This window comes from Felis catus, chromosome B4 (assembly GCF_018350175.1).
Source record: "Felis catus isolate Fca126 chromosome B4, F.catus_Fca126_mat1.0, whole genome shotgun sequence".
NCBI classification, from domain to species: domain Eukaryota; kingdom Metazoa; phylum Chordata; class Mammalia; order Carnivora; family Felidae; genus Felis; species Felis catus.
Window position 1 is genome coordinate 21871419 of NC_058374.1, and position 24551 is coordinate 21895969.

General features: G+C 44.4%; 1 protein-coding gene and 1 long non-coding RNA gene across 30 annotated transcripts in view; both read left to right on the forward strand.

Annotated features, from left to right (window-relative positions):
- The window catches only part of ARMC3 (armadillo repeat containing 3), a 97906-nt gene extending 88237 nt beyond the window's left edge, over positions 1 to 9669 (forward strand). For 13 of the 29 annotated variants that reach the window (XM_019834049.3, XM_019834050.3, XM_019834051.3 and 10 more), the window contains 3 exons: positions 3683 to 3883; positions 6283 to 6445; positions 9353 to 9669. In XM_019834049.3, coding sequence (XP_019689608.2) covers positions 3683 to 3883; positions 6283 to 6445; positions 9353 to 9562 — 574 coding nt within the window. In that variant the 3' untranslated portion in view covers positions 9563 to 9669. Of the gene's footprint in view, positions 1 to 1171; positions 1342 to 3617; positions 3884 to 3966; positions 4308 to 6282; positions 6446 to 9352 lie in introns of those variants that run through there. The other 16 variants (XM_045061016.1, XM_045061015.1, XM_045061018.1 and 13 more) reach the window with 11 other exon arrangements.
- An 8945-nt stretch (positions 9670 to 18614) lies between these two features.
- LOC111561291 lies at positions 18615 to 24290 on the forward strand. Its single transcript, XR_002743679.2, has 4 exons — positions 18615 to 20690; positions 20773 to 20852; positions 22602 to 22781; positions 23616 to 24290. It is a non-coding gene; the product is annotated as an uncharacterized LOC111561291 (long non-coding RNA).
- The last annotated feature ends 261 nt before the right edge of the window (positions 24291 to 24551 follow it).

A 24551-nucleotide genomic window follows, 5' to 3' on the forward strand; every position in this document is an offset into this window, starting at 1 on the left:
TTTTTCATTCGTTCAGGAAATAGTTATCGTATTAGGTATCAGGAGTTGTTCCCACGTTAGAGATACAGCAGTGAACATAAACCTTTGTTTTCATAGAACTTACATCCTACTGGGGACACTGACAAATAAGAAAATAAACCACACACACGCACACACACACACGTATGCACACATACATCCTTCTAAACCCGGAATACATTGTGTTTCCACTTTATACAATACTCTCTCCTCATCTTTTTGGAATAGACTGGGGGGAACAGGACACCCAACTGGGATAGATTTCTGGAACATCTCGAATTTCTTATTTTTACCACTCATGTGGAATTTATCGAATACTCCCTGGTATTGTGATAATTTTTCATAGACCAAAATCTTCCTGCCTAAATTGAAACCCCACGTGGACCAGCTTCATGACTTCCATTTCTCCCAGCAGCCTTGCCTTATAACTCCTATGTCCAAATAGTTGATGGAATCAAAAAGGAGCAAGTGATTAAACTTTGAAAATGTCAGTACACAGTTTGGAGCCAGACAAATGTCTCTTTCTGTTTAGCTACCTGCCTTCTCATCCACCGATGAACATAGAAAATATCCTTATTGTTTTGGATTCCCACAGTAACTCTCTGTTTTCTGAGGTAGTTTTGCTAAAGTCTTGGTAAGAAAGGTAAAAGTTCCGCTATCCTTAATCGCAAACCGGTGTTCTTTCTGAGGGTTAATTTTACGAGAGTTAATTTTGTAATTTCTTAGCACTTGTCTCCATAGTGATTTAGAGATGGAATTCATTTGGGGTGCCTGGGTGGCTCAGTCGGTTAAGCGTCCGACTTCAGCTCAGGGCATGATCTCATGGTTCATGATCTTACGGTTCGTAGGTTTGAGCCCCACATCAGGCTCACTGCTGTCAGTGCAGAGCCCGGAGCCTGCTTCACACTCTGTGTCTCCCTCTCTCTCTCTCTGCCCCTCCCCTGCTTGCGCTCTGTCTCTCAAAAATAAATAAATGTTAAAAAAAAAAAAAAAGAAGAAGAAGAAATAAAATCCATTTAAGTATTGAAGCCCTTATTGACATACCCAGGTAGGCTTCATGGGAAAGAGGTCCAAATGAAGTACTTCTGTTTGTAGCAGCAGAAACTACAGTTCAGAGGCTCCTGTAAATTATCCCTTTTTAATCACTCAATAGGATTGCCCTCCATGATGTGCTAAGTCCTGCGTGCTGGCTCTCGTCTGCTATGTACCAAATGATTCTCCTCTCGTACCTCAGCACACTCAGAAATACACCTGCTTTGTGTTATAGGTGCTCTGAGTCAAGCTGTCCAATCTTATAAAGCTACCCTGTAACTTTAGGAGCAGGTAAATCTAAATATGCTTTTCGCCATTCTAATTGACCTTTCTCGTGGTGGCTCCCAATTTACTAAAATCTTACTATGTATGTGAAGATGTTCTATTTATTTGTCTTGCAAAAAAAGAAATGTGTTCAAAAATTTTTGTGTTATTTGTTTTTGAGAGAGAGATAGTGCAAGCGTGAGAAGGGCAAAGAGAGAGAGAGAGAGAGAGAGAGAGAGAGAGGGAGACACAGAATCTGCAGCGGACTCCAGGCTCTGAGCTCTCAGCACAGAGCCGGACGTGGGGCTCAAAGCCACAAACCATGAGATCATGGCCTGAGCCAAAGTCCAACGCTTAACCAATTGAACCACCCAGGCACCCCAAGAAAGGTATTCAGATGATAGAGCTGGAAATATTAATTTTTGCTTAGAAATTTTATCATAATATATGGGGAGTACATTTTAGACTCTACTTAGCTGCAGTAAATAGAATATTGAATTAAAAAATACAAAACGTTGGGTATTTGTGGTGATTATAGAGTTTTGTGTAATGCTCCAAAAGCAATTAATAAGATTATTTTTTGTATTTCTTCCTCCAAATGAATTAAAGAGAAAACTCACATGGCCTTTGGTTGACCGCCCCCCCCCCTTCATTCTTTAAATATTTCGAGAAATATTTAAAGATAATTCCTGCTTCTAATTTACTGCTAGTGGAACAAAATGCAAAATAGTTGCAAAGACACAATTTAGGCCGGGCCCCATTTTCTTAGCTAGGGGATGGGTGTGTGTCTGCGTGTGTCTATATATAATATATGATATATGATATGTGATATGCGATGTGATATGTAATACATAATATGTAATATATAATATGTAATATATTGTCTATATATATGTTATATATATGTTATATATAATATGTTATATATAATATGTTCTATATAACATGTTATATATAATATGTTATATATAATATATATAATATAATATAATATAATATAATATAATATATAATATAATATAAAATAATATAATTATGGCTAAGGTTTATTTTAGTAAAAGATACAATGCAGAAACAGCAGGAAAAAAATAGACGTAAGCAAAGGCTTATAGAAGTTCACATGGAGGTTTCCTCGTCCCCCCCTCCAGTTCTGCTAGCATAACATGGGCTGCAATTTTCTCGTGAGGTAGCTCCACCCGAGGAAGTGCACCTGAATCATGGGATCTGAATTCATATCGGGAAATTCCAATTTGAATGACGGTGCATTTCTCGGAGGCCACAAGGAAGTGGCACAAAGTGTCTCAACTGCCAAAGGCATCAACCACGTGATCTCTCTCGGGCGAAACTATCCTTTAACAATGAAGAGGGGGAGGTAAAGACATTCCCCAGTGAAGGAACACAAAGAATTACGTTTCAAAAACTGGTTAACAGCCTCCAGGACAATAAACTGTGACCGCTGGCAATGCCTTATCCACTGACAGGAATCATTTGCATCTCTGCTACACACGTTAACTAGCAAATTCTCTCGGGTTGAAACTATTAATTAAGAGTAGATTTTAATTAAGCAGTATCTTTACTGTTTATTAAGTACATTTCAGTTTTCGTAAGTGCAGAACTAAGTACATTTCTTTAGATAAACTTCAGGTAAGTCTTCACCCCTGCATGACATGGAAATTCTGTGCTATCCGTATTTTGGTTTGCTTTTTTCCATGTTTTGGGTAATTTAAAAAAAATTTTTTTTAAAGTTTATTTACTTTTGAGAGAGAGACACACACACGGGAGTGTGAACAGGGGAGGGGTGGAGAGAGAGAGGGAGACATAGAATCCAAAGCAGGCTCTAGGCTCTGAGCTGTCAGCACAGAATCCTACGCAGGACTCGAACTCACAAACCGTGAGATCATGACCTGAGCCGAAGTCGGACGCTTAAGGGACTGGGCCACCCAGGTGCCCCTGGGGAATTTTTCTTAAAAATGGTGATCCAAACTCGTCTTGCTGAAGGCCCCAACTGAAGCAAGAGACGATGTAAGACTGGCTTCGACTCCCTGAGGAAGCAACCTATTTTCTCCCAATTCAATAAATGCTTCTTGCATACCTACTGTGCACCAGACATCTTGCTAAGCAATTATACGGAAGACCAACGTACGATTTTCGTATGTACCAATCAGGCAGTGTTACCTTGAAAGTTAATTTCTCCTGCATAATGTAGAGGCTATAAAACTCCATCCCTGTCATCGAAAATTTGAAAACGGCATATGATATGGTCATTGAGGTTTAAAATAATCTATTTCTGTGGGGTTCTTTAGATTACTCAGAGCACAGTTGGTGTGGTTCATTTTGTGACGTTGATTGCTGCCGTGTACTCTCAAAGGAAAGGCCGAGGGAAAAAAGAGGAGGAAAAAGTGAAGGAGGAAGAAGAGGTTTCGACATTACCAAAATTGATGGGAGAAGGAAGCCCCGAGAAAGAGTGGTATCCTCCCTTCGATCCTGACTTCCGTGTTTACGTGTATGAAGTGACCAAATCAATATTTCCCATAACCAATATTAAGGAACAGATTGAGGTCCTTGCAAGGTAAGTCAGTTGTCTCTGTCTATGCATGCACATTTTCAGTTTCGGAGAAAAAGTTTCTGATGTTAGCGGTTTGCATTTTGTAGCCAGTTTTCAGGCGACTCCGTCATAATAACTGCACCCCACCGCTGACTCTGAAGCAGAAACACAATCAATTGAAAAAACGCTCCATTTCTATTTTACGTCCTATTTCCACCAAGAATCAGAGCTAGGCGCTGGAAATTGCTTCAAGAAAAATGCTTTTGCTTTTGTCATTTTCTCCAGCGAAACCACTAAAGCCATCCTTCAATGTGATCCTAAGGAATGAATCAAGTGTGAAAATTAAATGACTCCGTAGGTAGATGGGGTGCTCACAATTTAAAGGAATCGTATTGTGAATTATTTGTAGACTCAAAAATTATGTTCTAATACAAACAACCATCACTGATTTTTATGTCCTATGTCTGATATTTTGCACTGCACGTTGCTCTAACGTGGGGGTGTGAGTGTTCTGAGGGATGGCTATTTGGGCAGGCTCAACACCCTGCAGACGGCAGTGAGGCTGCCTTCTTTTCCTTAAAAAAATTTTTTTTTAATGTTCATTTATTTTTGAGAGAAAGAGAGACACACAGCAGGAGCGGGGAGGGGGCAGAGATCAAGGGAGACACAGAATCCGAGGCAGGCTCCAGGCTCCGAGCTGTCAGCACGGAGCCTGGCGCTGGGCTCGAACCCATGGACTGTGAGATCGTGACCTGCGCCGAAGTCGGACGCCCAATCGGCTGAGCCACCCAGGCGCCCCCAATCCTGCCTTCTGAATTGGAGCATTTAGTGTGAGTCCGCTAAGAGAAACCTGAGAACTTGACGTGGTAGCTGTGAGGGGTTAGGAATCACTTCAAGTGGAGGGTGGCCTTCGCCACTGGCACCAAGAAGGAGCGGGTGAGTTAGGTGAGCAGGTGGATCCTGCAACAGCTGGGGCCTCCGCGGGAGCTTGTACCCTCTCCAAGTTGAAGTGCACTGCACTCATCAAACCTGGATGTGACAACCGCAAGAAACAACAGCCGCCAGATCATTGACTTCTCGTCAGCCAGAACCGGAAGAGAACATTTTTGGCTGCTGGCGTTTTTTCGGGTGTCCTTGAGAAGCGATGACTCAAGCAGAACTCTGATCTAGCTCATCTCAGCATTTGCCAAACGTCCTCGTGCTTTGTTCCTATCGGGAATACTTTTCATCATTCCCAAATAATTGTGGGGTTTTCGTTGTTGTTGTTGTTTTTTTTTTTAAACCTGAGCCCACACCAAGACGGGGATGCTGAGATTTGCCCCCGAGCTGTTGGTCCCCAGCATTGATCACGGTCTGCCTGGCTGGGTCGTGCGACAGCTTTCTCCCCCACCTTTCCTCCTGTTTTCGGCCGTTGTTCTTCCTCGCTTGGTTCTCTGTACAGCAAGACCAAAGTTTTTCTTAAAATGTGCAACTCTGCCTCTACTCCAAGATGCGGTATAGCCTTAGTTGACAGAGGATTTTTGTAGACGTGTTTACTGACCTCTTCAGGGAGAGCCTCCAATGAGGAGAAACCCCCGGGCACATCCATTCCAACTCCTCACCCAACTTATTTTGCCTTCTGCCTTCTTCCTCTCTTCCTCTCACTTTAGTGTTACCTAAACGCCATCTTTCTCTAAATCAAAAAAAAATTTAATCAAATATATCTATATTTTTAAGGTTATGTTTTTATTTGGAGAGAGAGAGAGAGAGCCCCACCAGGGCAGGGGTAGAGAGAGGGAGGGAGAGAGAGACAGAATCCCAAGCAGGCTCTGCGCTGTCAGTGCTCAGAGCCCAATGCAGGGCTCAAACCCATGAACTGTGGGACCGTGACCTGAGCAGAAAACTAAGAGTCAGACGCTTGACCGACTGAGCCACCCAGGCGCCCCCCAAAATCATAAAATTTAACAGGGAAAAGTTAGAAAACTTGAAAATATTTGGGAATCCAAAGGACAAATTTCCAATGTGTGCACGTTATCTCTAAGTTCAAATTCGTTAAAAGAAGGACCGTGTATGTTAGCACGAGGCCTTGGATTTCAGATTGAAGCATTTGTGAGTATTTTGTCAGGGGCAAGGTAAAGCTTTAAAACTGTGTTGATAGGAACTTTGTGTGATATGATTTGTTTCTTGTTATAAATACTGCGAAGATTAGCATCCATTTCTTCCTTTGTGTTGAATGAAATGGGGAGAGTTTCAGTCTCTATATGATAGTTTGAATACAGTGAGCCTAATGTTAACCCACTTATAGTAAGTTTAAAAAGTAAAGCAAATAAGAAAGCCAGAGGAAATGGAGGTTTTACACATACAACTGTACGTAGAGTTACACCCAAAGCATCTAAAATGGGATATGAAACTCGATCGATTTGATCTCAATGTCATTGACACAGGTACGTGGCAGAAAAAATGGGTGGTAAAATGTCAAAGGAGAAACTCCATAATTTCAGCTGGGAGCTCCATATCAGTGAACTAAAATTTCAACTTAAATCCAATGTTGTGCCAATTGGACAGATCAAAAAAGGAATCTTCTATCATCGAGCGTTGCTTTTCAAGGTACTTGAGATATTTTGCCTCATTTGCCTTTAGGTAAAGATGTTTGTCTTTCTCATAATAGTGTGAGCCACTTGCTAACATTTAACTGGCTGATATTAATCCTGCCACCTAGAGCTACTTATTTGTGTGTGTGTGTACACACACACACACACACACACACACACACGCACACACACGTTTATATTTGTCAGACTACCGGAAGCATATTCATTCAATATTTATCATACACCTACTACATACAGGTCAAGGGCTCTTCTAAGGTCTGGGAATATGGATCTCCTAAAGCGATAACCCCTGCATACACACAAGGGCTAGACTTGTGGGTTCTCAGGTGATGTCAGGGAAAGTTTCGGGGGAGGAAGTGATGTGTAGCCTGAGTATTAGAGAATACATAGGATTTCATCGGGTAAAGAAGGAAGACAAGAACATTCTAAACAAAGCAAACACTTTATACAAGATGACAGGAAGGAGAGTCCATGGTCGACTTGAGGAATGTAGCATAGTTTGTCTGGAAAAAGGAAAGAGGACGGGTCAGATGCAGCTAAAGGGCCAGAGTATAAAGCTCCTTGTGACTTTGCACTTGATCTAAAATCTGAGTGGCCGCTGAAAGTTGTTAAGGGGAGAGCATGATTTAAAAAATACTTATATAGGGGCGCCTGGGTGGCGCAGTCGGTTAAGCGTCCGACTTCAGCCAGGTCACGATCTCGCGGTCCGTGAGTTCGAGCCCCGCATCAGGCTCTGGGCTGATGGCTCAGAGCCTGGAGCCTGTTTCCAATTCTGTGTCTCCCTCTCTCTCTGCCCCTCCCCCGTTCATGCTCTGTCTCTCTCTGTCTCAAAAATAAATAAAAAAAAAAAAACGTTGAAAAAAAAATTAAAAAAAAAATACTTATATAGGGGCACCTGGGTGGCTTGGTCGGTTAAGCATCCGACTTCCGCTCAGGTCATGATCTCACGGTCCGTGAGTCGAGCCCCGTGTCGGGCTCTGTGCTGACAGCTCGGAGCCTGGAGCCTGCTTCGGATTCTGTGTCTCCCTCTCTCTCTACCCCTCCCCCACTCATGCTCTGTCTCTCTCTCTCTCTCTCTGTCAAAAATAAATAAACATTAAAAAAAAAAAAGAATGGTATGGGGAGAGGGCTTGGAGCCTCCGTGTCCCCTCCAAGCACACCACTCTCCCCAATCTCCATGTGGTCACCAACCTGGCACTTCTCCAGAACCTCTCCTTTTGGATTTTTATAGAGGCTTCATTACATAGTCATGATTGATGAAGTCATTGGCCACCGGGGGCTGATTCAACCTGCAACCCCCTCCCCTCCCCAGAGGTCAGGAGGTGGAGCTGAAAGTTCTAACCCTCCAGTCTCGAGATTGGTTCGCCTGCCAAACCAGCCCCACCCTTGGGGATGGTCCAAAAGCCACCTCATTAAGAAAAGACACTTTTATGGTGCTCATCACTTAGGAAATCCCAAGGGTTTAGGAGTTCTGTGCGGAAACGGGCAAAGACCAAACGTGTATTTCGTATCATAAATGACAATACCACAGAGTGCCATACATTTGGATACTGTCACGTGAGAGTTGACGGTTTCCCAGGCAGGCTCAGCCTAGATAGGAGGTAAGGCCCGAAGAATGACGACCATGTCTTAATCGTCTTGGTCCACCCAAGACTGCCTGGTGCCATCACGACACAGTACGTAATCAGTAAGCCACATGAATATATAACCAGGTGATTAAAACAACGCGATTCCTGCCTCCTCTGGCTAGGAGCATTTATTGAGCACCTGCTCTGTGCCCTAAGCGCACACAGCCCTAAGTGCCCTAAGTGCTCACAGCCCTAAGTGCTTGACACGTTTTAATCCACTTCATCCTTATAACCTGCTAAGCAGGAGGCTCTACCGTTATCCTCATTTCCCAGGCGAAGAAACGGAGGCACAGAGAGGCTGAGCCCTTTGTTTGTGGTGACAGCAGCCAGGGAGCGGCTGAGCCAAAATTCAAACCCAGGCAAGTCTGAGCCAGCTCTCTCAATCCATCATGATGTGGCAAAGAAGTTTCAGATTATTATTTTTTAACGTTTGCTTATTAATTTGAGAGAGACAGAGAGAGAGATGGAGAGTGTGAGCAGGGGAGGAGCAGAGAGAGAGGGAGACACAGAATCTGAAACAGGCTCCAGGCCCTGAGCTGTCAGCACAGGGTCCAACGTGGGGCTCGTACCCACCTTACGGTGAGATCGTGACCTGGTCAAGAATCGGATGCTTCACCGACTGAGTCACCCGGGCGCCCCAGTTTCCAGATTATTTTGAAGGTACTTTGTAAATAACCTCAGAACCGGGACGAACTGAAGAGACCACTTCCAAGGAACATTACACAACTCAGGAAGTGGCAGCAGGCAGCCCCAGCAGAGCAGGACCGTCCCCGGCCAACCAGCTCCTCCTGCTCACGGCACGATTTCCATCACACAGAACAAATCGGCAAGAAATAGGTTCCCACCAATTTGATCCCTCCATTCAGTCCCACTGCATATCACACCCCCAGAGCAGCCTAGAAGCATGGAAAGATTGATAGATGCACTAGTGTTGAAAACCCGCGGAATAGCTTTTCTCCAATGACGTTATCAATCTTGTGCTGATACAATGCCGTGTAACTGCCTGAAAAATGTCACTTCCCAGCAGGACCTACACAGAGATTTTTGAGGCTACAGGATCTCGAGGAAGAAGGGAACTTGTCACATTTTATTGGCTCCTATCACAATATTCCACGTGTTTTTTGTTTTTTTTTTTCTTCCAGCCTCCTTTCTAAGCACTTCTTTGCAAGAGTTGTAGATTTCACCTTCAACAAGATGGGTCTTAGAGCTCAGGATTTTTTTTCTCCCCTCCTCTCCCTCCTCACTTTTGGTCGCTCTTGTGTTTTCTCCCACAGGCTCTGGCTGATAAAATTGGCATCGGCTGCTCTCTGGTTCGTGGGGAGTATGGCAGAGCTTGGAATGAAGTTCAGTTGATGAATGAATCTCGTAAGGGACTGATCGGGGCTCTCCCTCCTCCTGAGGTCTACATAGTTGACCTCATGTTCCATCCAGGCGGGCTGATGAAGTTAAGGAGTAGAGAGGCAGATCTTTACAGATACCTCTAAACGATCAAATGACCAAACAGGGGTTCACGGGAGAAGTTCATTAGATACGCTTTCTCTGAAGTTCACCCATTGGTTTTATTTCTTTAAATAAAAGTACGAGAAATGTTCTTCCTGTCTGCGTAGAAATGAGGACACTGGGATTGAACTTGGTTGTGTTTCTGATTTCAGTCTCTTGGCAAGAGTTCAGTCTGATTGGATCATTTTATGCTCCCTGGCCCTCATGTAAAGTTTATTATTGTCAAAATTAATCCTCTCCACTGTTTCCTAAGGAGCCTCTGTGCCCTTTGGGAATCATGTGTAAAACCACCCAGCTGCTGTTCCCGGGACAATACCGTGGCCTCATGACTGTCATTCTTCATGCCCAGAATGCTTCAGGAGCACTTGGCTAAATACACTCAATGGTATTCAATGTCTTCGGTCACCTGGTCTCACTTTTGTACAGTAGGATTATTGATAGTTCGAAAATTTCTAGATTGATTTTAGTACTACAAATTCCTTTCTAAAAATTTGTGTTCATATTTTTTAAAGTGTATTTCTGTTAATAACCCCATTTAATATCCTTCACTGACCCAAAAATCTTTCTCAAACCTGTTGCCGTGAACTGTTTGTCTTCTGTCCTGTCTTGGATTACTTGAAACTATACCTCCAGTTCAAAACAATACTGATTTCCTTTTACACGTTTTAATGCTGGGTCACGAAAAGAGTGTTTTAAATGTATTTAGCTTAAAAATTCTTTCTTTAGAAACTTTTAAATGTAGAAATCGAGTCAATCTTTGTCAGAAATTGTGTTTTCGGTATTCAGAACAAAATGGGGAACAGACACACATTTCCAATGATGAATAAAAACTAGTAATGGGATGACTCTCATCAAATATATATATCTTAGTCTGGCTTTGAGTCTCACGTTTATTGTAACCGTTTTACTCGAAGGTTTTTAAAAGTCAGCTTGATTTTAGAAGTGAAGGCTGCGATGATTCTGTATGAACCGATGTGTAACTTCAAAGAATTTGTATTTCCTTATTTCAAAATAAAGCTCTTTATATCAAATGGTGGGGCAATTACATTTATCATGCCATTTCATGAACTGGAGCATAGATTATAGGATGCAAACCCGTCTAAGCAGTTTCAAGTCTGTTTTGATCCAGAACGCATTTAAAGTGGATTACAGAGATATATAAGATGTAACAAGGTAAAAATAAATGAAAAACAGGCCTAAGTGTCGGAAAGAAAGTTCACCAGGGCCAGGAATAAGCTTAGAATTCAAACGCATCCATGAAAATCCCATGCATTTGTTAGCAGTGGGTGAAAATTTGACGCTAAGCTCTCCAGCAGACAATGCAGAGGGAAATGCTATCAGTTACATGATTTATAATAGGGTCCGCTCGCTAAAAGCACAAAGCGGTTTCTCAGGAGGAACAAAGACCAGGGAATTTCCTCTTTGGGAGTTTCATACAGATGACAAATGTAATATAGAAAATAACATCTTTGAAAAACAACCTCCTAGTAAGTTCTGAAAAGGGTTTTCGTAGGCGATGGCCTAACATCAAAATGGATTCCATTCAGAGTCCCTGTGCCACGGTCCAGGTAGACATTACATTTTCCAGCCTGGTACAGGCCAAGGGTTACCCCCCTCTCCCCTTTTTTTCATCTTTGAAACATTTGTGTATAATGTCTCTCTCAGCGAGGCTCTAGGTAATTACTGAACAGGAATGAGTTTCAATTATATTTTCAGACAGTTCTTTGAAGTTTATCTATTTTGTGTTACCACGAGACAATACATTCACAATAGCCACACACGGCATAAAATACCTAGAAATAGATTTAATAAGAAATACACAAGGAAAACTATAAAATTTTAACGAGATCTGAATTAATGAAGATACACGCCATTTTCCTTGATGGAAACTCAGCAGTACAAAGATTTTAATGCTTCCCATATTAATATATGCATTTAGGATCTCATTTAGAATCCCGACACACTTTCTTTTCTGGAAACTGACAAATAGTAAACTGTATCTGGAAGAATGAATGCATATGCATGCCAATAATATTTGAAAGTAAAAAAAGAAAGAATTGGTTTCATCATATATCAGGACATATATTAAAAGGCAGTAATTAATTAGTATGGTATGGACATAAAAATAGAAAAATATTAAGAGTACAGACACAGATACATATTATATATATGTATATATATATATGTATATATGTATGTATATGTATATATATATACATATATACATATATATGTGTGTGTATATATATATATATATATATATATATAGGGATTTAGTATTGATAAAAATCGCTTTTCCGCCAGGAACAGGGCACAGTGATAGCCTATTCAGTAAGCAACAATGGGAATAATTTTCCCAAGGGAAGATCCTTTCTATAATGACAGATAAATGAGAAGCCACAGAAGAAAATATCTGACAAGTTTGGCTCCGTAAATCTTTCAAATTCCTGTGTGGAAAAATACAGCATCAGCAAAAATATTTCTGTTCAGCAAAATAAAATGTAAGCAAAATCATAGTCAGGGAGTAAAATATTTGCAGCGTAGGTATCAGACATCATGTCAGTGTCCTTAACAAACAAAGAGCTTCTATAAACCAATGAGCAAAAGATAATCCACTCGGAGAATAGTCAAAGACAACGGTGTTTAAGTAGGGACATCCATACAGTGGTAATAAACAGTCGCCAGATCTCAGTAGCCTGTCCTTTGTCGTATTACATGTCAAACACAGGTCAGTAAAGGAGGCTCTGTTTTCACACAGTCACCCAAGGACCCACGCTGACAGCAGCCCTTCTGCTTTATAGCAGTATGACCCGGAACACATGACTGTCCAAGCCACTGCAGTGGGGGCAGAAAGTGCTGAGGATCTCTTTCGGGAATTAGGTGCTTTGGGCTGAAATAACAGGTTATTTGGTCAGAACTAGACCCAGGAAACATGGGGAAATATCTGGAACCAAGGAGATGTGAGTTGGAATCCTACTCTGTCACTTAAAAGCTGTGAATACCCCGCAGGTGTTGTGGTTGTGAGGTTTCAGAACAATGTATTATAAAGTAGTGTGTTGTTCTCTTCTGGAGGTCAAACCATTTCATTAAAATTAATACCTAACTTTTGGGGCGCCTGGGTGGCGCAGTCGGTTAAGCGTCCGACTTCAGCCAGGTCACGATCTCGCGGTCCGGGAGTTCGAGCCCCGCGTCCGGCTCTGGGCTGATGGCTCAGAGCCTGGAGCCTGTTTCCGACTCTGTGTCTCCCTCTCTCTCTGCCCCTCCCCCGTTCATGCTCTGTCTCTCTCTGTCCCAAAAATAAATAAACAAAAAAAAAAAAAAATTAATACCTAACTTTTAAAAGCAGCTATTAATTGAATACAGAAATGGACAGGTAAATAGAATCCTCTCCCCAGGCTTCCCTCCCCGGCTCTTGAGCAGGTATCCTAAATGAGGATTCGAGTCTACACTGCACTTTTATGAAGTACACATCAGATTTCAAATGCACTAATTCCTTGTCAAAGAAGCACCATTGTCGTCCATGAAAAATACTTTTCCAGATGCTCAAAACACTATGCGAAGTCAAATGGATACTGACCTTTTCTTTTTATTGCCACAGAATTCTTCAAATATGGTAACTTGTTTCTCAACAAGATTATCACCGTGATATTCCTCTGCAGAAGGTGTAATCTGGAGATACGATGCATCAGGAGATGGTGTGTTTTCCTTTAGAACTCTCCATTTATTTTAAATTTTTTAATGTTTTTATTTTTGAGGGAAAGAGAGACACAGAGACACAGAGACACAGAGAGAAAGAGACAGAGCATGACTAGGAGAGGGGCAGAGAGAGAGGGAGACAACAGAATCCAAAGCAGGCTCCAGGCTCTGAGCCATCAGCACAGAGCCCGATGCGGGCTGAACTCCTGGACCGTGAGATCATGACCTGAGCCGAGGTCGGACGTTTCACCCACTGAGCCACCCAGGCGCCCCTCCTTTAGAACTCTTCAAAGAAACGCTGTAATACATATACTAGTTGCTTTCTTTCTTTTCCTAACTCAGCACTAGTAAGGTAGGATAAACAGGCTCTACGAAAATTACATGGAAAATATCACTGCTTGGGGTGTAATCTTAAAGCAATACAATAGTAACAAATCACTTATCTACAATTTAGCATTTAAAAGTACTCTTCTTTAAAATTACCTGAATAGGGGCGCCTGGGTGGCGCAGTTGGTTGAGCGTCCGGCTTCCGCCAGGTCACGATCTCGCGGTCCATGAGTTTGAGCCCCGCGTCAGGCTCTGGGCTGATGGCTCAGAGCCTGGAGCCTGTTTCCAATTCTGTGTCTCCCTCTCTCTCTGCCCCTCCCCCGTTCATGCTCTGTCTCTGTCCCAAAAATAAATAAACGTTGAAAAAAATTTAAAAAAAAAAAAATAAAATTACCTGAATATTTTTATATTGATAACTAGCAAAAGCTTTGCTCGGGCTTATACTCTTAAAACCCTGAATATAATTATTTTAATAATAAAAGTGGACCTGACTTCAAAAGACAGCCATCAAAGTGTGAGATGGGAATATATTAATATAATGAATTCAAATAAGGCTCTCACGGAACTCAGGCAGTACAGGAGACCTGTACTGATCTGCCAATAAACAACCCACAAATAACCATTTTTGAAATATTAAGTATTGTTGGAAAGGGTAAAGAAATTCTGCTGTGATTTTACTAATGAATTCAATAGGCCCTTATTATCGAGAAGCAATATAATAGCGGGGGTACAGGCCCAGATTTTCGGGTCAGAGCTGAAGTTAAGTTGTGCATCTAACTTTTTCTACCTGTGTGACCTGGACAAAGTTACTCAACCTCTCTGTTCCTCAGTTTACTCTTTTGGAAAATGGGGAGACACAATAACAAATATGTGCATATTGTTTCCTAAGTAACTTATCCAAAAATCACTCGGCTAAGAAGCAGCAAAGTTTTAAATTTGAACCTGATTTGTTTCCAGAGGCTATGCTCCCAATAGTATGTGCCTAATAATCCCGCTGTTCAGATGAAAGGCGACCATGGTGCAAATGACCGATGTGTGTGTGATTAGGGGCAGGAAGGGGTGTGGATATGGGAGTACAGGCCCGTGTGTGCGTGCATGTGTGTACGTGGGTGTGTTTATAGCTCGTTTTCCTCACATTGCTCACACAGTGTTCTGTTCACACCTCTTCCTTTAGCACATTTTGAGGGAATTCTTTATTCTATTTGGCTCCCGGGCCGGTCCGTCAGCCCTCACTTCCAGTGACGTGCATTTTGAGGGTATGGACAGGCAAGCAGTTGTGCTTTACCTCACTTAGTCTCCGAGCACCTGGCTAAAAATTTAGGGGAGACTCTCACGCTGGCATTTTGTCTTCCTTGGTTTCTTGGCTGTAAGATGGACCTACTCGATGTTAATCCAATGGACCCCAGAGCAGTGGCCTTAGTTTTCTACAAGAATGAGGACAAACGTGGCCCGTCTAGGAAAGAAATGTTCCTAACTTCTGGAGGGTGAAGGGTCTGAGGGTTTACTCCAGGGGCAAGCTAACTGCCACAGTTTCTTGGCTGCTGGCATCAGACATGAGACTCCTGGGTCAAAGACAAAGGACTTCGTTACTCACCGCACAGCAAGCAGCATGAGCCAAGCACAGTGTGTCCGTTCTCTCTGCTCCCAAGTCTCGTGGGGACGACCTGGATAGACCCAGACGCATGCCGGCAAGTGCAGTGGATTGTGCGTCGGGAGAGGGACCGTGCTCTTACAGAACCCAGTCTTTTGTAATGGGCAGTAAGCATAGCCGCCCTTTCACCAGAGGGAGACGCTATCTCTATCTTCCCAGGCTGTGTGCCAACATCCTTGAAAAGAGAGTCAAGGCAGAACAAAGGCAGTCCGGAAGCCTCTGAGTGTAAGACATGCAGAAACAAAGGAGAGTCACGGAGAATTCTCTCCCAGGCACTTGATCAATTCTTACGGTATAGAAGGCGTTATGGAATTTCTTATCTATAAAATAGAGAGATAGTGGACACATGGTTATGGAAACCTACCCTAGCCATTATCTCTATAGATATATAGAGATATATATATCTATGTTTATATATATATATAAATGTTTTTTTTTATTTTTTTAAGTTTATTTGTTTTTGAGAGAGAGAGAGAGTGCAAATGGGGGAGGCGCAGAGAGAGAGAGAGAGAGAGGCAGAGAGAGAGAAAGAGGGAGAGAGAGAATTTCAAGCGGGCTCCGTTAGCACAGAGCCCGATGCGGGGCTTGAACTCGCGAACGGTGAGACCGTGACCCGAGCCAAAACCAAGAATCGGACACTTAACCGACTGAGCCACTCAGACACCCTGAGATACACCCCTTTATGACATTTTATATAAATACATAAAACTTTTATTTTATTTTTTATTTTTTATTTTTTTTTTTTCAACGTTTATTTATTTTTGGGACAGAGAGAGACAGAGCATGAACGGGGGAGGGGCAGAGAGAGAGGGAGACACAGAATCGGAAACAGGCTCCAGGCTCCGAGCCATCAGCCCAAAGCCTGAGGCAGGGCTCGAACTCCCGGACGACGAGATCGTGACCTGAGCTGAAGTCGGACGCTTAACCGACTGCGCCACCCAGGCGCCCCAATACAGAAAACTTTATTATGTATCCGTAATTGTATATCAGCTCAATGACTTATATATCAGCTCGATGACTCGTGAGTCCAATTTTCTTTCTAAAGGAGTGTTGGTGAGAGAGGGTGGTAGTTATCCTCCGTATCATCCCCCCTAATCTTTTGTTTACAAGTTCAAATTCAGAGAAGCCTCACTTTCTCCCCTGAGCTTCCCCGGATGCCTTTTGCTCTTCTGATGACCGCTATAACGCTGTCTTTGGCACTCACTCTGGCTTTTCCCCGTATGCCCACCGCCTGGGCCCACCATTTTCGTAAAGCAAGAAACATCAGGTACTGTTTCCGACCAACAGAGAAACTTGGGAGTCAGAGGAACTTGGGTGCGAGCCCTCCTTCTACCATTCTCAACTGTGGGATGTTGAGCAAATGTTTGGGTTTTCTTGTCTTTAAAATGAGGATGTAATAGGGATGCCTGGGCGACACAGTCGGTTAAGCATCCGACTCTTGGTCTGGGCTCAGGTCACAATCGCAAGGTTTCATGAGTGCGAGCCCCACAGCAGGCTCTGCCCCGACAGTGCTGTGGAGGCTGCTTGGGATTCTCTATCTCTCTCCCTCTCTCTCTATCTGCCCCTCCTCGATTGTGTGCTCCGCCTCTCTCTCTCAAAATAAATAAACTTAAAAAAAATTTATTTTTTATTTATTTATTTTGTTTTCAACTTTTATTTATTTTGGGGACAGAGAGAGACAGAGCATGAACGGGGGAGGGGCAGAGAGAGAGAGAGGGAGACACAGAATGGGAAACAGGCTCCAGGCTCCGAGCCATCAGCCCAGAGCCCGACGCGGGGCTCGAACTCCCGGACCGCGAGATCGTGACCTGGCTGAAGTCGGCTGCTTAACCGACTGCGCCACCCAGGCGCCCCAAAACTTAAAAAAAATTTTAAATGAGGATGTAATAACACCAGCGACCTCACCAGGTTGCCCTGCGGAAGAAATAGTAAGAAAGTGCCTGTAACTTGCACACTGCAGGGCCAAACACGGTAAGCAGACAACTGTTAGCTATTATGCTTTGATCTCTCCCAACGAAACGGGAGATTATTTCGCGTCTGGCAAACACCTTACTGGCAGATTTACTAGCACGAGATGAGGTGAGCGATATTTGTTGACTGTCTTGATGCCTGAAACGGGCTGACTTTAAAAACTAAAAATGGGCTTTTCACCCGTTTTCATTTTCCCCTGGATACCTTCGAAAATAGCGGGGCGGTCAGGAGAAGTACTCCCACTTCCAGGTAAAATGCCTTCCCCCCTTCGGTGTAGGGGAGGCGATGGCCGCACAGCCGCTTGTGAATTTGTGCACCAGGAAGTGAAAATTCAGAAAGGCTCGCGGTCTTTGGAGCGGACGCCCCCCCCCCCGCCCCCCACACCATCCTCATCGCGCATGCGTGCATCCCCACGTAACCCGCCCCTTGCCTACCCGCAGGATGCAACCTGTCGTGGCTGCTTCGTTGGGAGAGGACAGAGCGTGGCTTCCACGGCTTAATGGCTTTGTATTGCTGCTTGGCCCAGCTCCTCTGCGACTGCGAGTGATTCATCTCGCACGTTTCCCTTCCAACGTACCGTTTGCGTCGTGAGGACCACTCAGGTCCTTGTTAACTTGCCAACCGTGCGTAGAGCTCCAGATTGGCTCAGATCTTTCCGTCATCGGAAACCTGCACAGGAGAAGGCCCTTGTTCTTACACGTCCCCAGTAATCGGCATCTGCTTTGGGTCTATTTCAGGCACGAGTGTCTGGGTCTGACCTCAGGGCGATGAGCTGAGAGCCATCAATTTCCTTTTCCAGCTCCTAGGTATCAGCCCCCAAATCCTGCAGACAGTCGGACTCTGATTATCTTGAGAAAGTTCCAGTTTGTTTTACACAACAACAGCTGGCATACAAATGGAATCAAGCACTTTTAAGTAGTCATTAATCATACTGATGAGAACAGCTGAACCAAACAGTGTTCTAAGTACTTACACATCTGACATACAAATCAAGTGATCGTCCAATTAGTTATTTATAGGTTCCTTTCTTTGAAAAATCTTAATGTCTGTCTTTCCTTTTTGATATTCCATAGTCTTTACTTTTAGAGGGAAAAAAAAAAAACCTTGAAAAACCCAGATGAATGCATTTATATCTATATTATCAAGTCATTTATCTGCTAAATCACTGGGCGATTTCGTTTATTGGCTTCCCAGAAAAAAAAAATCTTTAATCTCTTTTAACTTTTTTATTTATTTTTTATTTATTTATTTTTTTAATTTTTTTTGGTAACGTTTATTTATTTTTGAGACAGAGACAGAGTATGAGCAGGGGAGGGTCAGAGAGAGAGGGAGACACAGAATGCGAAACAGGCTCCAGGCTCTGAGCCGTCAGCCCAGAGCCTGACGCGGGGCTCGAAATCACAGACCGTGAGATCATGACCTGAGCCGAAGTCGGACATTCAACCGACGGAGCCACCCAGGCGCCCCTCTTTTAACTTTTTTAATACACGTAAGAGAGAAATGCGGAAAGAGAGGTACATAGGATAGACGCTTACAGAACAGAAAGCTTGACTTGTATCCCTTCCATGCAATTATTTATTCCTTTAAGAATTAGGATGAGAGAGAAAACTTGGCTGAATGAGATGAGATTTTCCTTATTCAGTTTGAATTTTCCCTGGCTAAGTAGGACAATCATAAAATAAAACGTAAAAAGGGAGCTCAGAATTGCCAGAGAGGGACGTCAGTGCCCCACTCAGAGGTAATAATATGGAACCCACCCTAGCAAGGCTTTAGGGATTAGCGCAAAATTTAGCATCAGGAAAGCCCTCTCCATGCCCGGGAGCCATGATTACTAGCTACGTAGACATTACTGGTGAGTTAAAAACATTTATGGGATAACTCAAACGCTCCCTTCTTGCTCATGTTCTTTCCTAAATGAGTGCCCTGGGACTCAGGATTGCCATGTGGCGCCATTCAGAGAATATGCTCACAGATATGAAATCCCATAGAAAGCAAATGGAGAAATGAGGAAGGCTTTGGTATATCTCTTAAATCCTAGCCATCCGATTCCTTTTAGGCTTAGTCTGGGGTTCATCGTTCCATTATTGACAGAGTCCCGAAGGCCTGGGCTCTCTATCCCCCCATCTGGGGGATGGCGTCTGGCTGGGAACATAGTCCAGAGCCGTAAAGTAAATCACTCCAGGGAAGAAACCAAATCTTGCCTTAGCTTGTCGCTGGCCGAGCCTCAGAGCCTGGGAGAGGACACTCGGAGAGTAGCCTCCCCCAGGACATGTTCTGTTATCATTTTTCACGTACAGTTGGCATCTCTGTCGGAGACACCATGTAAAAAGGACACAAGAACCCACAGAGGTCAGCTACGAACTAGAAAATTCCACAGAGAAGGTCAGAGTGGATCTTTAGCAAGTGTTCCAAAGTGTTCCCTCAGCTCAGGTTTCAATGTCAAGGGTTAAGTGTGGATATGAAGACATTAATCCAAGCAGAGATTTGCAAGTTACCATTCTTCAAAGTTAAAGAGAAACAAAAGAACGGAACTTTTTTTGTTAAATACGCTCTACCGTTAACATGGGGCTTGAACTCACGCCCCCCCCCCCAGAGGTCGTGAGTTGCATGCTTTACTGACAGAACCAGCCAGGCTCCCCCAAACTTTTTTTTTTTTAATGAATGGATTCATTTCCATAAGGAGACAATTTAAAAAATATAAGAAATAAGTTGTCTAAGAAACTTGTCACCCACGCTACGCTGAATGCCTAGGTTGCAAGGTGCCATCGGCTTTAACATTTTGTTATTCCAGTTTTGTTGTTTGCTGATGACAGGGTTCACAGCAACTTGGCACACTGGAAATTTTTAGCAGACGGAATTTGAGTAACGGCAGGTGCGGGAAGGTCTCCCCGACCTCCCCGGTGGCCCCCAAAACAGGTCATGAGACCCTCACATGAGAGGTGCCCTCCCTATACCCAGAGGAAAGGAACATCCTCATCTCCAAAGACGGAACAGGGCGCTGAGAGGAATTCAAACATAGAGGACTCGCTAGGTTTCCTCCAAGTTTAGGGCAATTAACTCGTATCCTTTTGTCCTATCGTGTTCTCCCACAACTTTCCACTGTCCTCCAAGCCTAGTGTAAAAACATGCAGGGTTCACCTTTCTCGGGTCTTCTTTTTCTTATGAAAGCTCCCATGTCATGTAAAGCTTATGTTAAATACACTTGTGTCCTTTTGTCTGGTGAACCAGAATTTTGTGAGTCCCATCTACGGAGCTCCAGCCAGAGAACGTACGAGGGTAGGTGGACAAAGACCTTTCCCTCCCCTGCACTGAACCGGGGCAGGCTTGAGTTGGTTGACTCATCTCCTCGTCTTTTTGTTTATTTGTTTTTAAATGGTTATTTATTTTGAGACAGAGAGAGAGAGAGAGAGAGAATCCCAAGCAGGCTCTGCGCTGTTGACCCAACACGGAGCTCGATCTCATGAACGGTAAGATCACGACCTGAGCCCAAGTCAGTAGTCGGGCACCCAACCGACTAAGTCACCCAGGCACCCCTCCTTGTGTTTTTAGATTCATGCCATTGAGACACGTAATCACTGAAATCCTTGGACCCTGAGAATATTTAGATGATGGGCTCCCGGTGCCCGTTGGTAAGCTATTTGTATTCTTGGGACTTGGGTATGTGGTTTCCACAGGGAGTAATATCTGTACCCTCCCTTTTGGAGCAATAGAATCACTCACTCCCCAGTCTCCTAATTATGGATGTAAATTGTGAGCACATTATAATTAGCATAACGCCTGGAAAGGTATCTCATTATAATTTTTTAAAGTTCTATGCACAGCTGTAAGCAAAATCCGAAATGACCATCGTGGGAGACGTGTGTTGGGGTATCGGCTGATACCGCGGTCATCAGGTTCATTGCCTAGCTCTGCTACTAAGTGAGTGGCCTTGGGCAGGCGACTCTGGCTCTCAGTTTCTTTGCCCAGAAGATGGCAATGACCATAATCCCTTCTCATCAGGTTGTTGTGAGAATCGAACAGATGAATAAACGCCAAGCTGTCAACAACGGTGCCTGGCACAGAGAATGAACCCGGTGAATGTCCGCTCTCCTCAGCCCCTTCACACCGTGCCTGGGGACCCAGATTTTCAGACATGATCCGCATAAAGGGGAATCTGTGGATTGAAACAATCCACAGCCTCCTTTCATTCAGTGCGGGCCGCCCTGGATGGAAGGAGAACCGTGGCGCAAATCGCCTCCCTGACCAAACCTGAAAACCTCTCTCTCCTCCCCCGGGGGTGTGTAAGGGCGAGTTGGGGTGAGGACAGCTACTCCCTCCCACTTCTGCCTCTGAAAAAACAAGACTAGGAAAATCTACCCGAATGGTTTCTGACAGCCCTAGGAGTATGATAAAAGGCTTCTTTTTTCTTAAAAGAAAAATCACTTTTAATCACTCAGTGTCAGGAGCGGGGAACTTTCTGTTGTGAAATAACCCGAGCTCCCGCTTCCTTTGCTCCCCCTGCAGAGCCCCGGGTGGGAGGAGGCGAGGGCGTCTGGGCAGAGCCCTTGAAACTCAAGGGCAAGGGAGGGCCCGGAAGGTCCAGGGTTTCCTGATCTCCAGGGCTGCAGACAACAGCTGGGCTTTCCAGGAATTCGGTCCTGCAAAGCAGGGAGGGTCCTCGTGTCTGTACTTGAGATTCCCAGTGTGCTGGCTCACCAGGTGCACCCGTGGCAAACTTCGTGGGGGGGGCAAAAGCTGGTTTCCCAGCCCAGTTTCCACCCTTTTCTCCCAGCACACCCCCCTCCGCCCCCACACACCCTCAGGTTCATCAGAGCCTGCTCTCTGGAGGCCCATTAATTCCAAAGCCTTCTTTCTAGAATGATGAACTCTTCAGAATCTGCATTGTTTTACTTTTTTTTTTTTAATGTTGATTTATTTTTGAGAGGGAGAGAGACAGAGTGTGAGCGGGAGAGGGGCAGAGAGAGAGGGAGACACAGAACCCGAAGGAGGCTCCAGGCTCCGAGCCGTCAGCACAGAGCCCGACGCGGGGCCGGAACCCATGAACGGCAAGATCACGACCTGAGCCGAAGTCAAAAGCTTAACCAACTGAGCCACCCAGGTGCCCCAGAATCTGCATGTTAAACGTATAAAAAACTTGAGGCCAAATGAGTGACTCCTTAATTGTGGAAGTTCAAGTCTCAGTGAATGTCCTCAAGTGCATTCCTTTGTTCTTGAGAAATACGTGCTCGTGATAGGGGATACGGAAAACGGAGCAAAGAAGTTTTCTATCAAGAAGGGTATTTGTGTTTTGATAGATTTCTTTCCAGCCTATTAATCTGTACTTTTTAAAAACCTTAATGACCTACTGAATATGCAGATTTTGTTCCTATCCAACATAGATCACAGTTATTTAGGAAGGACACTGGGGGAGAAGGGCTGGAACAAGAGGGATCCTTCTGGCGTCCAGAAGTCGTGCTACAGTCAGCAGCTCCGTGCCCTGGACACCTGCCATCGTCCCTCCCCTTGTTCAAGGGAAAGCCCAGCAATAAGCAAAGTGGGGAGAAAAGAACTTGGCCATGGTACGTTTCCTGCCTCCTCTTCCTGTGCTTTGAGCCACTGGCCCCTTCCCAAAGGCCTTGGCTTTGTGGAATAGCAGCCACAACCCGTGACAAGCTGGGTGATAAATAGGATATTGATGGGCAATTACCTGACACCAAATAGCTCCATAAATCAACGCGCTAGAAGCTGGTACCACAGTCAAGGGCAGCTCTCAGTGAATGCAGGCCCCACAGCCCCGCGAGGTGACGACGGGGAGCAGAGGCAGGGCCCCTTTGGAGCACCTTTCGGAGAATGGAGATCTCCTACATGGGGAGCAGATGCTCCCCGCTCCCGCCACGCTGCGGCTGCCAGGTCAGGGTTCGTGCGGCCTCAGGAGGGGTTCCAGCCCAAATGGGGCTGAGTTGTTGCCTTGGTGCCTTCCTGCTATGGTCACCTCCGTGATCTCTCGCGACCTTCTCCTGCATGGGGAGTTTAAAAATAATTAGCGGGTACCAGGGTGGCTCAGTCGGTTAAGCGTCCGACTTCGGCTCAGGTCATGATCTCACCGTCTGTGGGTTTGAGCCCCATGTCGGAGTCTGTGCTGACGGCTCAGAGCCTGGAGCCTGCTCTGGATTCTGTGTCTCCCTCTCTCTCTGTCCCTTTCCCAGCTCGCGCTCTGTCTCTCCCTCTCTCTCAAAAATAAACCAACATTAAAAAAATTTTTTTTGGAATTAGTGTTTCAGGATTCTGGAAGTAATACCGTCTCATTGTGGAGACTTGTTAAAAGGTTGGACAAATATATAAAGAAGCAACTGTCACTCACAATCCCGTGACCAGGGGTAACTAACCTCTGTTAATATTTTGTCCCCTTACAGGCTTACAAAAAATGGTATACCCATAATCCTGGATGCTACAAAGCTGTGCATTTTCATCCTCTGGCCCCATCACCACCCATTCAAGGACAAAGCTTCCCTCCCCTCCCCACCAACCGGGGGGCCAATTCATCTTTCCCTCCTTCAAACGGCGGGGAGTGCAAATGTCCGGCAACCACTCACTGTCTTGCCCCAAGATGGCTCCAGAAGCTTCGAGCTGCCCTGATGCCTGACATGCTGAGTCCTCCCCGCTCAGTCTTATTCCAGACACTACCGGATGTGCCAGACCACCCCCAAAATGTCCACCCAGGCAGAAAAGAACATTCCACTACAAAAAGAAGAAGGAGAAGAAGAAGAGAGAGAGAGAAAGAAAGAAAGAAAGAAAGAAAGAAAGAAAGAAAAAGAAAGAAAAGAAAGAAAACAAAAAACTTGGAAATCTGATCTTAAAGATACACATTTTAGGCGCTCCAGGCGGAGACGTTTGCCAGAGAGAATGACAGGCCGCTCTCCTGACTGTCCCCGGGGAAAACCTTTACACCTTCTCTCCAGTGGGGCTCCTTCCTGGGAGGAAAAGAAGATCGAACAAAGGCTTTGCTCCCTCACTCCTACGGGAGTCATTCTTAGAAATAATAAATGAAGGCAGATTGAGAGACTTAATAAAGTCCTCTAATACAGTTATTTTTCAGTTAATGACTGAAGCGTTCTTTAAAGCCCCTTTGCAACAACATTTTGAGTCCAGAAAAAGCAGGAATTGCTGGAAATGAACACTCCTTGATGCCTCATCTTTCAGCCAGTATATGCAGACCAGTACAGGGCACGGATGTTTTTCACTTGCTGTGGGGATGTATCTCATTTCTCGTAAGGTCCCTTATCCATTCCAGCCTACGTGGGATTTACCCGTTGTGTTTCCGCAGTCACACAAGCGTGTCTAAATGAAAA